This window comes from Bombina bombina, chromosome 3 (assembly GCF_027579735.1).
Source record: "Bombina bombina isolate aBomBom1 chromosome 3, aBomBom1.pri, whole genome shotgun sequence".
In the NCBI taxonomy this organism is placed as follows: domain Eukaryota; kingdom Metazoa; phylum Chordata; class Amphibia; order Anura; family Bombinatoridae; genus Bombina; species Bombina bombina.
Window position 1 is genome coordinate 991,345,529 of NC_069501.1, and position 15,590 is coordinate 991,361,118.

Sequence of the window (15,590 nt, forward strand, 5' to 3'; positions counted from 1 at the left end):
ACGAGCACGTCTTCCCCATAGAAGTCAATGGAGGAGAAAAATGTGTGTGTAAATAAAATCCAAGACTGGTTTTGAGCGTAAAGTGAGTGACGTCATCGTCTTGTGTGAAAAAGTAGATAAATCGTATTTATTTCGTAATCAAATTTTTAATTTTTGTATGTAATGTGCTGTATATAGTTTGTATGTATCGATTAGTGTATGTATGTGATAATATTATTATTTAGATGTAGCTATATGAGTGTCTGTTCCCGTCTGTCAATGTAAGTCAATGGAAAAAGGATATTAGTGGGGGGTTTTTCAAACACCCGAGATCTTGTAACTTTGATCCTTTCTATTTTGACATGAAAATATTAAAAATGAAAAATAAATATAGTGTAGTGATTGTATGAGTGTAAGTGTACTTTGTGTAATATTTTTTGTGTGATTCGTGGATGTTTATTTTGGCGTTAGATGTTAACTACTGGGTCTGTGTTGTCGGTAATGATTTCAGCGTTTAACAATTTTGGAGTCGCGTTAAGGAAACTCTAAATACCAGCGGCCGGGAAAAAGCAGCGTTAGGACCCCTTAACGCTGCTTTTTAAGCCTAACGCAAAACTCTAAATCTAGGCGATTGTGTTAATTGAATGAAAGGCTATTTGTAAATAAGGCTGGTTTTAAAGGTAAACTTTTATGAGTTTTGTAAGAAGTATAGCATATCTTAATAGTCTTTTTAAACATATATAATATTGTGTCATATTCTGGTATTACAAATATATTCCAATATGCTCATAGATATTAACTAGTAAAAAGAGAGTGTCACATACTAAAACATCCAGAGAACAGACCCCAAACAGTGTGTCACATACTGAAACATCCAGAACAGAGATGCCAAAGAGTGTGTCACATACTAAAACATGAAGAGCAGAGACTCCAAAGAGTGTGTCACATACTAAAACATCCAGAGCACAGACCCCAAACAGCGTGTCACATACTGAAACATCCAGAACAGAGATGCCAAAGAGTGTGTCACATACTAAAACATGAAGAGCAGAGACTCCAAAGAGTGTGTCACATACTAAAACATCCAGTGCACAGACCCCAAACAGCGTGTCACATACTGAAACATTCAGAGCAGAGACTCCAAACAGTGTGTCACATACTAAGACATCCAGAGCACAGACCAAAACAGTGTGTCACATACTGAAACATTCAGAGCAGAGACTCCAAAGAGTGTGTCACATACTAAAATATCCAGAGCACAAACCCTAAATAGTGTGTCACATACTAAAACATCCAGAGCTGAGACTCCAAAGAGTGTGTCACATACTGAAACATCCAGAGCAGAGACTCCAAAGAGTGTGTCACATAATAAAACATCCAGAGCACAGACCCCAAACAGTGTGTCACAAACAGAAATATCCAGAACAGAGACGCCAAAGAGTGTGTCACATACTAAAACATGCAGAGCAGAGATTCCAAAGAGTGTGTCACATACTAAAACATTCAGAGCACAAACCCCAAATAGTGTGTCACATACTAAAACATCCAGAACTGAGACTCCAAAGAGTGTGTCACATACTGAAACATACAGAGCAGAGACTCCAAAGAGTGTGTCACATACTGAAACATCCAGAGCAGAGACTCCAAAGAGTGTGTCACATAATAAAACATCCAGAGCACAGACCCCAAAGAGTGTGTCACATACTGAAACATTCAGAGCAGAGACTCCAAAGAGTGTGTCACATACTAAAACATCCAGAGAACAGACCCCAAACAGTGTGTCACATACTAAAACATCCAAAACAGAGACTCCAAAGAGTGTGTCACATACGGAAACATCCAGAGCAGAGATTCCAAAGAGTGTGTCACATACTGAAACATCCGGAGTAGAGACTCTAAAGAGTGGGTCACATACTAAACAATCCAGAGCAGAGACTCCAAAGAGTGTGTCACATACTGAAACATCAAGAGCAGATACTCCAAAGAGTGTGTCACATACTAAAACATCCAGAGCAGAGACTCCAAAGAGTGTATCACATACTAAAACATCCAGAGCCGAGACTCCAGAGCGCGTCACATACTGAAACATCCATAGCTCAAACGCCAAATAGAGTGCCACATACTAAAACATCCAAAGCACAGACCCCTAACAGTGTGTCACATACTAAAAGATCCAGTACAGAGATGCCAAAGAGTGTGTCACATACTGAAACATTCAGAGCAGAGACTCCAAAGAGTGTGTCACATACTAAGACATCCAGAGCACAGACCCCAAACAGTGTGTCACATACTGAAACATTCAGAGCAGAGATGCCAAAGAGTGTTTCACATACTAAAACATCCAGAGCACAGACCCCAAACAGTGTGTCACATACTGAAACATCCAGAGCAGAGACTCCAAAGAGTGTGTCACATACTGAAACATGCAGAGCAGAGACTCCAAAGAGTGTGTCACATACTAAAACATCCAGAGCAGAAACTCCAGAGTGTGTCACATACTGAAACATCCAGAGCACAGACCCCTAACAGTGTGTCACATACGGAAACATCCAGAACAGAGACTCCAAACAGTGTGTCACATACTAAAAGATCCAGAACAGAGATGCCAAATAGTGTGTCACATACTGAAACATCCAGAGCAGAGACTCCAAAGAGTGTGTTACATAATAAAACATCCAGAGCACAGACCCCAAACAGTGTGTCACATACTGAAACATCCAGAACAGAGGCGCCAAAGAGTGTGTCACATACTAAAACATGCAGAGCAGAGACTCCAGCGAGAGCACAGACCCCAAAGAGTGTGTCACATACTGAAACATTCAGAGCAGAGACTCCAAAGAGTGTGTCACATACTAAAACATCCAGAGCACAGACCCCAAACAGTGTGTCACATACTGAAACATCCAGAGTAGAGACTCTAAAGAGTGGGTCACATACTAAAAAATCCAGAGCAGAGACTCCAAAGAGTGTGTCACATACTGAAACATCCAGAGCAGATACTCCAAAGAGTGTGTCACATACTAAAACATCCAGAGCCGAGACTCCAGAGTGCGTCACATACTGAAACATCCATAGCTCAAACGCCAAATAGAGTGCCACATACTGAAACATCCAAAGCACAGACCCCTAACAGTGTGTCACATACTAAAATATCCAGTACAGAGATGCCAAAGAGTGTGTCACATACTGAAACATTCAGAGCAGAGACTCCAAAGAGTGTGTCACATACTAAGACATCCAGAGCACAGACCCCAAACAGTGTGTCACATACTGAAACATTCAGAGCAGAGATGCCAAAGAGTGTGTCACATACTAAAACATCCAGAGCACAGACCCCAAACAGTGTGTCACATACTGAAACATCCAGAGCAGAGACTCCAAAGAGTGTGTCACATACTGAAACATGCAGAGCAGAGACTCCAAAGAGTGTGTCACATACTAAAACATCCAGAGCAGAAACTCCAGAGTGTGTCACATACTGAAACATCCAGAGCACAGACCCCTAACAGTGTGTCACATACGGAAACATCCAGAACAGAGACTCCAAACAGTGTGTCACATACTAAAAGATCCAGAACAGAGATGCCAAATAGTGTGTCACATACTGAAACATCCAGAGCAGAGACTCCAAAGAGTGTGTTACATAATAAAACATCCAGAGAACAGACCCCAAACAGTGTGTCACATACTGAAACATCCAGAACAGAGGCGCCAAAGAGTGTGTCACATACTAAAACATGCAGAGCAGAGACTCCAGCGAGAGCAGATACTCCAAAGAGTGTGTAACATTAACATACTGAAACAGTGAGAGCACAGATGCTAAAGAGTGGGTCACATAAGGAAACATCCAGAGTAGAGACTCCAAAGAGTGTGTCACATACTAAAATATCCAGAGCAGAGACTCCAAATAGTGTGTCACATACTAAAACATGCAAAGCTGAGACTCCAAAGAGTGTGTCACATACTAAAACATCCAGAGAACAGACCCCAAACAATGTGTCACATACTGAAACATCCAGAACAGAGATGCCAAAGAGTGTGTCACATACTAAAACATCCAGAGCACAGATCCCAGTGTGTCACATACCGAAACATTCAGAGCAGAGACTCCAAAGAGTGTGTCACATACTAAAACATCCAGAGCACAGACCCAAACAGTGTGTCACATACTGAAACATTCAGAGCAGAGACTCCAAAGAGTGTGTCACATACTAAAACATCCAGAGCACAAACCCCAAATAGTGTGTCACATACTAAAACATCCAGAGCTGAGACTCCAAAGAGTGTCACATACTAAAACATCCAGAGCAGAGACTCCAAAGAGTGTGTTACATACTGAAACACCCAGAGCAGAGACACCAAATAGTTTGTCACATACTGAAACATCCAGAGCAGAGACTCCAAAGAGTGTGTCACATAATAAAACATCCAGAGCACAGACCCCAAACAGTGTGTCACAAACAGAAACATCCAGAACAGAGACGCCAAAGAGTGTGTCACATACTAAAACATGCAGAGCAGAGACTCCAAAAAGTGTGTCACATACTAAAACATCCAGAGCACAGACCCAAAACAGTGTGTCACATACTGAAACATTCAGAGCAGAGACTCCAAAGAGTGTGTCACATACTAAAACATCGAGAGCACAGACCCCAGTGTGTCACATACTAAAACATCCAAAACAGAGACTCCAAAGAGTGTGTCACATACTGAAACATCCAGAGCAGAGACTCCAAAGAGTGTGTCACATACTGAAACATCCAGAGCAGAGACTCCAAAGAGTGTGTCACATACTGAAACATCCAGAGTAGAGACTCTAAAGAGTGTGTCACATACTAAAAAATCCAGAGCAGAGACTCCAAAGAGTGTGTCACATACTGAAACATCCAGAGCAGAGACTCCAAAGAGTGTGTCACATAGTAAAACATCCAGAGCAGAGACTCCAAAGAGTGTATCACATACTAAAACATCCAGAGCAGAGACTCCAGAGTGCGTCAAATACTGAAACATCCAGAGCACAAACGCCAAATAGAGTGCCACATACTGAAACATCCAAAGCACAGACCCCTAAAAGTGTGTTACATACAGAAACATCCAGAGCAGAGACTCCAAACAGTGTGTCACATACTAAAAGATCCAGAACAGAGATGCCAAAGAGTGTGTCACATACTAAAACATCCAGAGCAGAGACTCCAAACAGTGTGTCACATAGTGAAACGTGCAGAGCACAGAACCCATTTAGTATGTCTCATAATGAAACATTGTGAGCAATAACATCCAAACCACCTGCCCCTTTAAGACAGAGGGATATGAGTAAAAAAAGAGCTACCCCTTTAAGACACGCAGTTTGAGGGCATATAATGGTATGAATGTAATAAAATCCTCTTCACCTGCCCCTTTAAGACAGAGGGACATCATAAAAAACTACCCCTTTAAGACACACAGTTTGAGGGCATATAATGATATGAATGTGATAAAATCCCCTCTGCTTCTACTGAGCATGCGTGGGGATTAAGTTGCCCGTTTAAGAGGTAAATGTCTCTCCCTTCAGATTTTGCTACCGGTAGCTCTGCGCATGCCTAATTGCATTCCACACATTCCATTCAGTCAGCTGTTGAATGCAATTACCTCATACTGAGCATGCTCAGTTCGAGGGTAGCAAAATCGGACAAGGAATGAAAATCAGATAGAACACCGTGAAATTCCTGGACCCAAACTAGAGCACATGCGTAGGACTTTGAAATCCGAGTTTGGGCCTCTTGCGCATGCGCAGTGAGCGCCACACAACTCCTACATCTGATGTCACGTCACCGGAAGTGACGCGATCCCACATTCTTATAAATCAAGACTAATTTTAGAACACATCCAGGACTGACAAGAAGATGACGTATTCGATGACGTTGAGCTATCTTGGGCATGCGCATGGCGTACAACTGTCGCCATCTTCCAACTGGAGTTGTCCGCCAGCATTGGAAGACGATAACAGACAGCTAAGTAGTGGGTTTGGAAAACTTGAAAAATTCGGCAATGGTTTTCTTGAAAACGGTATTTGTAACATGATGGTCATTGAAAATGCATTTATTTTGAGGCATTTTTTTTTAATCTATGATGAATTATTTTGTGACTACAGTGTCCCTGTATAGAATGCGAATTTCTATATGTTATATTTTTTCCATAAAGAGGATTACAGCCAGTAAAAGATATTTGAATTGGGCGGTTAGGACAGTCTTTTTTTTTTTTTTTTTTTTTTTTTTTTTGTTTATTTGAATTTTTAGGTAGAGAAATTACTGATTGTTGATGTAAAAATATCAGTTTTCTAACCTTGATTTAGTGTAATAAATGTTGCAGGTCCATGCTCTTGCAGAAAATAAACCTATATACCCAAGAGACTCGTCATTTGAAGAAGAGCATCTTCTCCTCTTAAAACAAGGACCATGTGACTCTAGACAAATCAGATAGGGAATGGCAGTTTCTGGCATTATGATACTGTTAAAATGATTGCTGACCGTTTCTTTCTAATTTTTTGCTCTGCTGAAAAAAATAAAATAAATCCTGCAGACTCCTATTCAACCAGCATTTTTTTAATGTCCTACTATGCTTTGATAAAATAGGTATCCTTGTTTTCAACCATTTACTAGATTGTCAAATCTTTAATCAGATTATTTATTTAAAAAAAATAGTGAAATATGGAATTCACTGGTGCTGAAAGTTTCTAGATTATATATTTTTTTTTTTTTTTTTTTTTTTTATTGCATGGGCAGTTTCTTGTTTTGTTATAAACCAACAATCATTATTCTAGAATTACTTGTCTACATTGACAATATTTACACATGACTATCTTTTAACCTTACATATGGATTTTTATTTAAATTTATGTTTAATTGAACTGTGTAGATAACATTTGCCCACAATTTTTTATTTTTTTAGTTTACCAATTGCAAAATCCAGTTGTCATCATGAATTTTGATGGCTTGGATCCTGCTCTGGCAGAGTATGCACCTTCCCTCCATGCCTCCATGGATCCAGTCCTTGACCCCCACCTAAATCCCAGCCTCCTTCAGACGGTGGAGTTGGATCATGATGGGGTGGGATTGGAAGGTCTTACTGTTGCAGAACCTGTGCGCATCATGGAAGGAATGTACTCTGAGCTTCACACTGCTGTGTCAGAAGTTGGCGTACCGGTTTCTGCTGTTCACTTTGATCTTCATGAGGAAATGCTCTGGGTTGGAAACCATGGAGTAAGTCTTTGCTTTTTGTATTTTGGAATTGTAATAGCATTCTTTACAAATGGTGGACAAAACTTTCAGCCCTGTTGAGTAGTTGATTCAGAACCTGGGTCATGCTTGCTTATTGGTGGCTAAATGTAACTACCAATAAGCAAACGCTATCCAGGGTGCTGAACCTAAAATGGTCCTTTTCCTAAGCTTTACACTCCTGCTTTTTTTTAAAATAGATATCAAATTTTCTCTATTCTCTTGCTAATAGAAGTAAATTAGAACGTTGCTTAAAATAGCATGCTCTATCTAAATCATGAAAGAGAAAAAAATGGGTTTAGTATCTTTTTGATTTTTAGTTTTTGACATCACTATGTAACTGACTGTTACATAGGAACATTATTGGATAATTACAATTAGCTAGATTGTCTTATATTTGTTATATCCAGCAATGTAAACAATATGTGGATACAGGTACATCATGCTTCTTCCTTTTTGTTCGGGAGGAGTATCACAGCATTCTTAAACAAATCTGCTATAGAGATATTAGGTTTCTGCTTTTGAGCTAATATGCCACAGGAGATTATCAAAACCTTTTGCAAGCCACAAAGCTTACATAATTTTAAAGGTTCTCACTTGGTTTCCGTGTGCAAGTTTAAAGACTACAGTCTGATACAAAAAACAAACAACTATTACAAGCATAATTTTGAAATTTGATTAATACGTGCTTATGTTTCAAATGACATATTTTTAAAGGGACACTAAACCCAATTTTCTTTCATGATTCAGATAGAGCATATAATTTTAAGCAACGTTGTAGTTGACTTCTGTGTTTTTTTTTTTTTTTTTCCCTTGGTATCCTTTGTTTAAAAGCATGCCTATGTAGGCTCAGATGCTGGGAACCAGCTGCTGATTGGTGGCTGCACATGTTTACCTTATCATTGGCTGCTCCTTCAATAAAGGATACCAAGAGAATGAAACAAAATTGACAATAGAAGTGGAACATTGTTTAAAAATGTATGTTTTATCTGAAACATTACAGAAAATGTTTGGGTTTCATGTCCCTTTTCAGGTTTTTGATATTAAATCTGTATGCATTTGATAATTTCTCAATCGAATGCAGTGTTTTTGTTCTGAGAATATTGACTTTGTTCCTCCGTTTGACAGGATTTAGCGATTATCTTACAAGAAGTTATTAATGTCCTTGCTGATGGGATCACAAGTTATATAAACCCAAAGTTAGCGCGCATTATATAGCTATGGCACTATAGTAAAACACTAATGTAACTGCACCCAAATATTGCTCTAATGCATTGCTCTCCTAATTTTATACTTAAAGGGACAGTCTACTCCAAAATTTTTGTTTAAAAAGATAGATTATCCCTTCATTACCCAGTCCCCAGTTTTGCATAACCAACACGATTATATTAATATACTTTTGAACTCTTTGATTACTTTGCATCTAAGCCTCTGCAGGCTGCCCCCTTATGTTGGTGCTATTGACATTCTTACATTTTAGCCAATCAGTGCTGACTCATAAGTAACTCCATGGGAGTGAGTACAATGTTATCTATATGGCACACATAAACTAGTGCTGTCTATCTGTGAAAAACTGTCAAAATACACTGAGATAAGAGACGGCCTTAATGGGTTTAGAAATTGGCATATGAGCCTACCCAGCTTTAGCTTTCAACAAAGCAAATTTGACGATAAAAGTACATTGGAAAGTTGTTTAAAAAAAGGGCAGTCTAATCAAAATTAAACTTTCATGATTCAGATAGGGCATGCAATTTTAATTTGCTTCATTCCAAACCCAGAGTGGGGCTAACCAGGAGGTTAAAGTGTGTGGTATAGTGTTCCAGTGATTCTTTTAATAGTGACCATCATACTGTATCTCTGCCCACAGGGTCATGCCACGTCATTCTTCAGCCCAGCCCTCGAAAGATATTCATCTTTCCAAGTTCATGCCAACAATGGCATTCGCCAGATCCAGAGCATGGAGAATGGGGTGCTGTTTCTCACAAAGAACAACCTGAAGTACATGACTCGTGGAGGTCTGATAGTCTTTGACTATTTGTGAGTAGTCAGCTTCTGTTATTTGTGATGTGACTGTTTGAATGGTGCTAGAGATGGTTATCGGATTCATTTAAATGGAGATTACCTCTTCATAGCATAAGACACTACTTCCCAACTTATTGAATGAGATTGTGTCACCGCTCCTCTAAAGCCATTCATTTATAAAAGATTTACTGTTGGACAGTGCAAGTAGAGGTTACTTAGTACCTTATTAGCCAAGGAACATTAGGAAGAAATAACAATGGTTAGTTTCAATAGTAGCTTTAATTTCCTAAGTAGATATGAATACAGAGACCTATTAGTCTTAAGTGTTTGCACTATATTTATATCTAGTTGAACAGGACAAGTTATTATAACTCACTTGTTATTTTTTTATAAACACCATGTCTAATACAAACTTTCTATTCTTGCCTGTAGGATGGATGAGAACCTGGACATGCATAGCCTTATGCTCACCGACACTAGTACCCTGCTCTTGGGAGGGATGCAAAATCATGTGATACAGATGGACCTAAACACTGTGCAGGAGACACAGAAGGTAACTGTTCTGATATTAAATCATTTAACCTGATGGTCTTCTGTGTACCTGATTTAAATACCTTGCATTAATTGTAACAATCTCTGCATCATTCACAAACCTTTACGATTATATGTGAAAACCAACCAATGCTTCAGTGTTCTCCACAGGATCTGTTTAATGGGCATACCACTCGGCTAAAAATGTAAGCTTATATTAGTCTAAAATGATGAGATTATTGTTTTTCAATGTTTGACACAGTTTATGCAACTTATATTATAATATTGCAAAGTATTTATCTTCCCTCACATGGTTATTTCATATAGCCACCAGCTGGCAAAATGTTCTATGGAGAATACTTGCTGTCATTTTGAAGGAGAAACATTGCACTGGTTGTTATCTGAACACATAAGATGAGGCTATAATAAGAGGCATTTATGTGCAGCTACCAATAATCAGCTAGCTCCTATTAGTGCATTGCAGCACAGGAGCCTACTTAGGTATGCTTTTCAACAATATATACCAAAATAAGAAAGATAATTTATAAGTAAATTAGAATGTTTAAAATTCCATGATCTTTGTAAAAGAAGTATTGTTTAGAGTGTATCACTTTAACTATACCTTTCTGAACCTAGTTGTAAATCCAGTTCTATTATGCATAGTTTCATGGCTAGAGCACAACTCCTAAATTGTTTTGTAATTCCAGCAGCATATTTAGTGCAAGGGTGGAAAATGAATGGGAAGCTCCTAAAGATAATGGTTGCTTGATTTCCTCCCCCCCCAAGAGTACAATTAGTGATGTAAATAAACCTAAATAAAAGTAACCTTTTGGAAATTAATTTACTTTGTGCTTTAACTTCGTATATCTACTTTTCTTGGCCCTTTTTAATTGGATCCCCATTGACTTGAAGAACCCCCTTCCCTGAATGGAGCAGGACAGAAACAGGCCTGTCCACATAGACCCAATCCCCTAAAACTCCCTCATTACTAGTTTTCTGTCCAGGTATAGACAGGAAGCTGGCTCGTTCACTTACTGGATTATTTGGGCATTTTTATAAGCTGTGTGATGCTGCTTCTGCCATGTCCTCAGTCGTTTGAAGTTGTGACCTGTGTTTGGAATCTCTATTTCGTGCCTGACTCTTGTATTTGGTGCTTTTTCTTACTCAGGAGCACTATTGATTCCGTGACCGTGTGGTCAGCACATGGGTCATATGCTTATGTCAAGGCTGTGCCTCTTTGGGCGCCACCATCTTGGTTAAATCTTTATTTAATGACCGTGTTTGTATAGTTCTTCTGCTACTCCTCTGGTTTTGGGATTTCTGAACTCTGCGATTATGAAGCGTTCCTCCTCCTCTTCTTCTTGGCCTATAAAAGAGAAAGAAAGGGAAAAGGACAAAGATAAATCTGACGCTCCATTGCCTTCATCTACTTCAGTTTCAAAGGATACTTAGAGTACTTGGGGGTTTTTTTTTTTTTTTTTTTTTTTTTTTTTTTTAAGCCCTGAGCCTGCCTCTATTACAGCTCCGATGGGAGAATACAGTTTGCAACATTTGGCATAATCTTGCATTTGGAAAATATAAGTGGTGCCCAGATTTATCACAACAAGCAATTCCCAGAAACAAATATCATCTGCTGAAACGGATAGTAATACGCAGCTCATGTCCACATAATTCAAAGTTCAAATATCTAAGTGCCCACCTCAGTATTAAACGGCAATTAGCAGGCATGTCATGCAAACGAACCTCACACAGTGACCCAAATATATAGAAATGTCCGGCATCCACTATCGTGGAATAAGGAGCTCAAAACTTATCCTTCTGCCGAAAGGAACTGACCGTTACCATGCTTCCCCTTTACACGTACTGCTTGGAGATGATTACATGTAGTGTGTGAGAATTTCCAATGAAATCAACTGGCTCACATAGAACGCTGTTTTCTCTCCAGCGCTTGTTCCCAGGACTGAAGCGTGATGTCAGCGGGGTGGGGGTGGGGGGGGGGGGGTTAGACGTGTCTGTTGGCCAGCCAGCCTCTTCGTTCTTTTGGACAATGCCTCTTCTCAGCTATATCGCTGACTTGGGCAACAGCGGTAATCGAGTGTGGGGACTCTGAGGTATCTGCCAGTAAAAGGACTCCTTGTAATCCTGACAATGTAAAAAACAAGAGTGCAGAGATCCTGTGTTTAAAATTCACAGCCTTTATTGATTTCGGATAAAATCCATAGCACCAAAAATACAGGATGTTAAGAAAATAAAATGGCTTGACTAGTTTCGGCTTGTGGCTGTAATCATAAAAGGTTTGATTACGGCCACAAGCCGAAACTAGTCAAGCCATTTTTTTTTCTTAATATCCTGTATTTTTTATCTATACTGCAAGGAGACACATTAGGCACATAGCGTTGCTGGAGATTCTGGTAAATCCCGACTGGGCATTTTTGGCTCTAAGGGGGAGCTTAAAGTGCAACCACCATGGAGGCCTAGGACGGATGGGAATTATCAATAGTGCATCTTTTACATGATCACTTTCTCAGGCTAACGCAGACACTACATGAGGCTACTACGGCACAGCAGCAGAAGACAACATGCCTACACAAGAGGCAGACCGGCATATAGCCGATACCCAGCAAGTGGATACTCCTAACCCTCTCCATAGAGAGCGGCTAAACCATGTGGTATATCAACATACAGATATAGAGGAAAGGAGCAGCACTGGTATGGATCCCATCTTGCTTTTGCCTACTAAACTGACAGGCCCCGCAAGATTTGGTAGCAAAGCACCACACCTGAATTTGGATGCAGCGGACATGGTTGTCATAACTGTCATGCTATAGAAGTTCCACTTTTCCTTTAGGCCCATACAACTGTGGAAGGTGAGCAGGGACTGTGCTCCTCGTCTGGCTGGAGGGATTATCTTCTAGGGGTAATTACTGCAGTATCAATTGCACTATCTATGGAACCTGAACTGTTTGCTGCTAACCCTGGAGCCTTACCCGGAGAGATGCGATTGTTTGCGCAGCAGTCATAGTTCAAACCCATGGTCACGTATTTGGGATACCGGTGACTCCCATCAGGTACCTGGGATGTTCTGTATGCAGCCAACGATTGGAATAGGGTAATAAAACTGAACATTTCACAGACTCTGGCGAGAGCATCACCACTTAAGCCCTTTACATTACTCTGTGTCCGGTTCAAGGACTCAGAGACTTTAACTTTTAAACACAAGATGAAGAGAAATTTACTCATTCTAAGGGGACATCTTACCTACACCACCCGCTATTGTAATTTGGCAAAATAAGGCATTGGCTTAAGTTCTCTTGGGTCTATGTCTCCTTTGACACTTGAGTGGCAAACTTGATGTTTATATACTTTCTGCAGTTATATAGTTAGTAATTTTATATAATGTTATACAGCCTTTAATGGTGGTTGCCTGTGATAGATATATAGTCAATCTACCCTACCTAGCTCCATGGACCTTAATCATTTAAGCTATTTATATAAAAATACACCACATTTCGAAATTTAGACTTAAACTTTATATCTTTTTGATGGAAGATGTAATTACCATTTTCTACCACTGGAGGGGAGTAAAGGTTTGATTTTATTCTGAACATGGCATATTTTTGTGTACATTTTGGCTTAGATTACATATTACTTGGGACTGCTTCAAGATTCCTAATTATACATATATAGAGTTGCCCTTTACAGATTATATATATATATATATATATATATATATATATATATATATATATATATATATATATATATATATATATATATATATATATATATATATATATATATATATATATATATATATATATATATATATATATATATATATATTACTACTAACTAGGTAGCTATATATTTTCCTTCACTGCCTCTTAACAACTAAAGCTAATGTTACCAGAAGATGACTGTCACTGTTTATATTATACATACTGAGTTCTGTGCTTTAAGTGTACCTATAGGTTTAATAGTTGTGTGGATAAGGCATATTGCAGTCTAATGTATTTATAGTTATAGATTCTTCTGGAGGATGAGATCACTGAAATTATCTTGCAAGGCTAGGACCTATATTTCTTGCTGGGCACATGTTTTCTAGCAATATATAAATTAGGTGGGTCTCAGAGTATATGGCCAACTATATAACCATGTTTAATTTTTATGTTACAAATCCCCTAGTACTGGTAACTCTGGTAATATATTGCAATCATCCTAATAGCTCTCGTTATAAATGGGCCCTATAAAAAAAATATATTAGGAATTTAAGGCTTACTGGCGAGAGGCTTGAATATTCTGAAGAATTGCATCTTTTTAATATTAATATCTCATTTTGGAAAACTCTTGGTTTACAGGGTATTGAGCCACAAAGCAATAGCATTCTCACCAGAATCTCAATACTTCATTATATAGCCCAGTTTTATAACTTAACCATTTGCACACTAATTAGACACTTTCAATATACCAATAATTAACCAGCTTCTTTATATGATCGATAGCAAACAAGCCTAGGCATCATAGTATATCTCCATACCTTGATATACTTATCATTTGCTATTGGAAGCCGTTGACTCCGGTATTGAATATACTATCGCCTCTTTTGGGCTATCTACTACTTTTTACTGCAAACTACTCCGCCAAGGTTTTGTGCCCATGTATGTTTTGAATAAGCTTTTCACATATGGACAACCAATCTTAGAAGCTATCCTAAACAATATATAGCAGAATGTCCCTTAACTTCCATGAATATATTTACTTTTAGACTGAGGGTACTGCAATAACACTGAATTCATGTACTTTTTATTGGCACCTTCGATAACTTTCTTCTATCTCTAAGCAATGTTCCTACCAAACATTAAGAGCTGTGCGGGCGCAGCCCCTTGCTACTGTATACCAATTCTTCCCATGACATATTCATAGGGAGTACATCTAAATATCTTTATAGTCATGGGTTTATTCTATAATGTTGAGAGGCTGATAATGCCTGGTTTGCGGATTAAGGATAAAGCACATTTCCTTTTCAGAACCTATTTACTCTCTAACATAACTGGTCCACCGGTCGCAGGGCATAGGGCCCATGCCCGAGCAACGGGGTTTAATTATTTTTGAAAAGTGGGTTACAAAACTTAATCTATTGTAGTGCACCCAGAGCTACATTTTGGTCCTCCATTAAATTAGATCTTAACAAATTGCAGAGGTTTCAGAACTACAGACTTCTCATCTCCAACAGCCTCTAACAATTGCATATAGATAGAGGGCACCTGAGTGTTCCATTTGATTGAGATAGCACCTATAGACTTGCACCTTCAGACTAGTAACTGAATGGAGTACTATATGGTTAATAGCTTACTAGCATAATACATTCCCTGCAGCTTATATTGGTACTAAAGCCACTAAATTAAACTATCTACTTACTCCTAGACCATCACGATGCCCTATACATAATATCCTAACTGAGCTACACAAATCAGGTTTACACAAATGGTTTGGAACCTACGGTCCCACTTAGTTAGCCAGTACACTAGCCTAAGATGTAATTATCCCATCTATACTTGCCCTCTAGCAACACATATGAACATGTGAGGTCAAATATGGATTGGTCGATCTGCAATGTAGCAGCTTGTTTATAGTGTGTGTGTGGTTTTTTTTTTTTTTTTTTTTTTTTTTTTGAGCCATGTTGTAATTAGTCATTCAGACTTTTTTGCAGTCACATGACTTTTAGTTCATGCTATTTGACACATTTAACTAACCACCTCCCCCCCCCCCACCATTTATAATGTGTCCCCTAGTTAAGGAGGACTA

At 38.8% G+C, this 15,590-nt stretch overlaps 1 protein-coding gene across 1 annotated transcript in view; it reads left to right on the forward strand.

The window, feature by feature from the left end:
- Positions 1-5,911: 5,911 nt before the first annotated feature.
- The window catches only part of PAN2 (poly(A) specific ribonuclease subunit PAN2), a 616,232-nt gene continuing 606,553 nt past the window's right edge, over positions 5,912-15,590 (forward strand). Inside the window, 4 exon segments of the mRNA XM_053705507.1 lie at positions 5,912-6,024; positions 6,907-7,217; positions 9,100-9,269; positions 9,687-9,807. Coding sequence (XP_053561482.1) covers positions 6,936-7,217; positions 9,100-9,269; positions 9,687-9,807 — 573 coding nt within the window. The 5' untranslated portion in view covers positions 5,912-6,024; positions 6,907-6,935.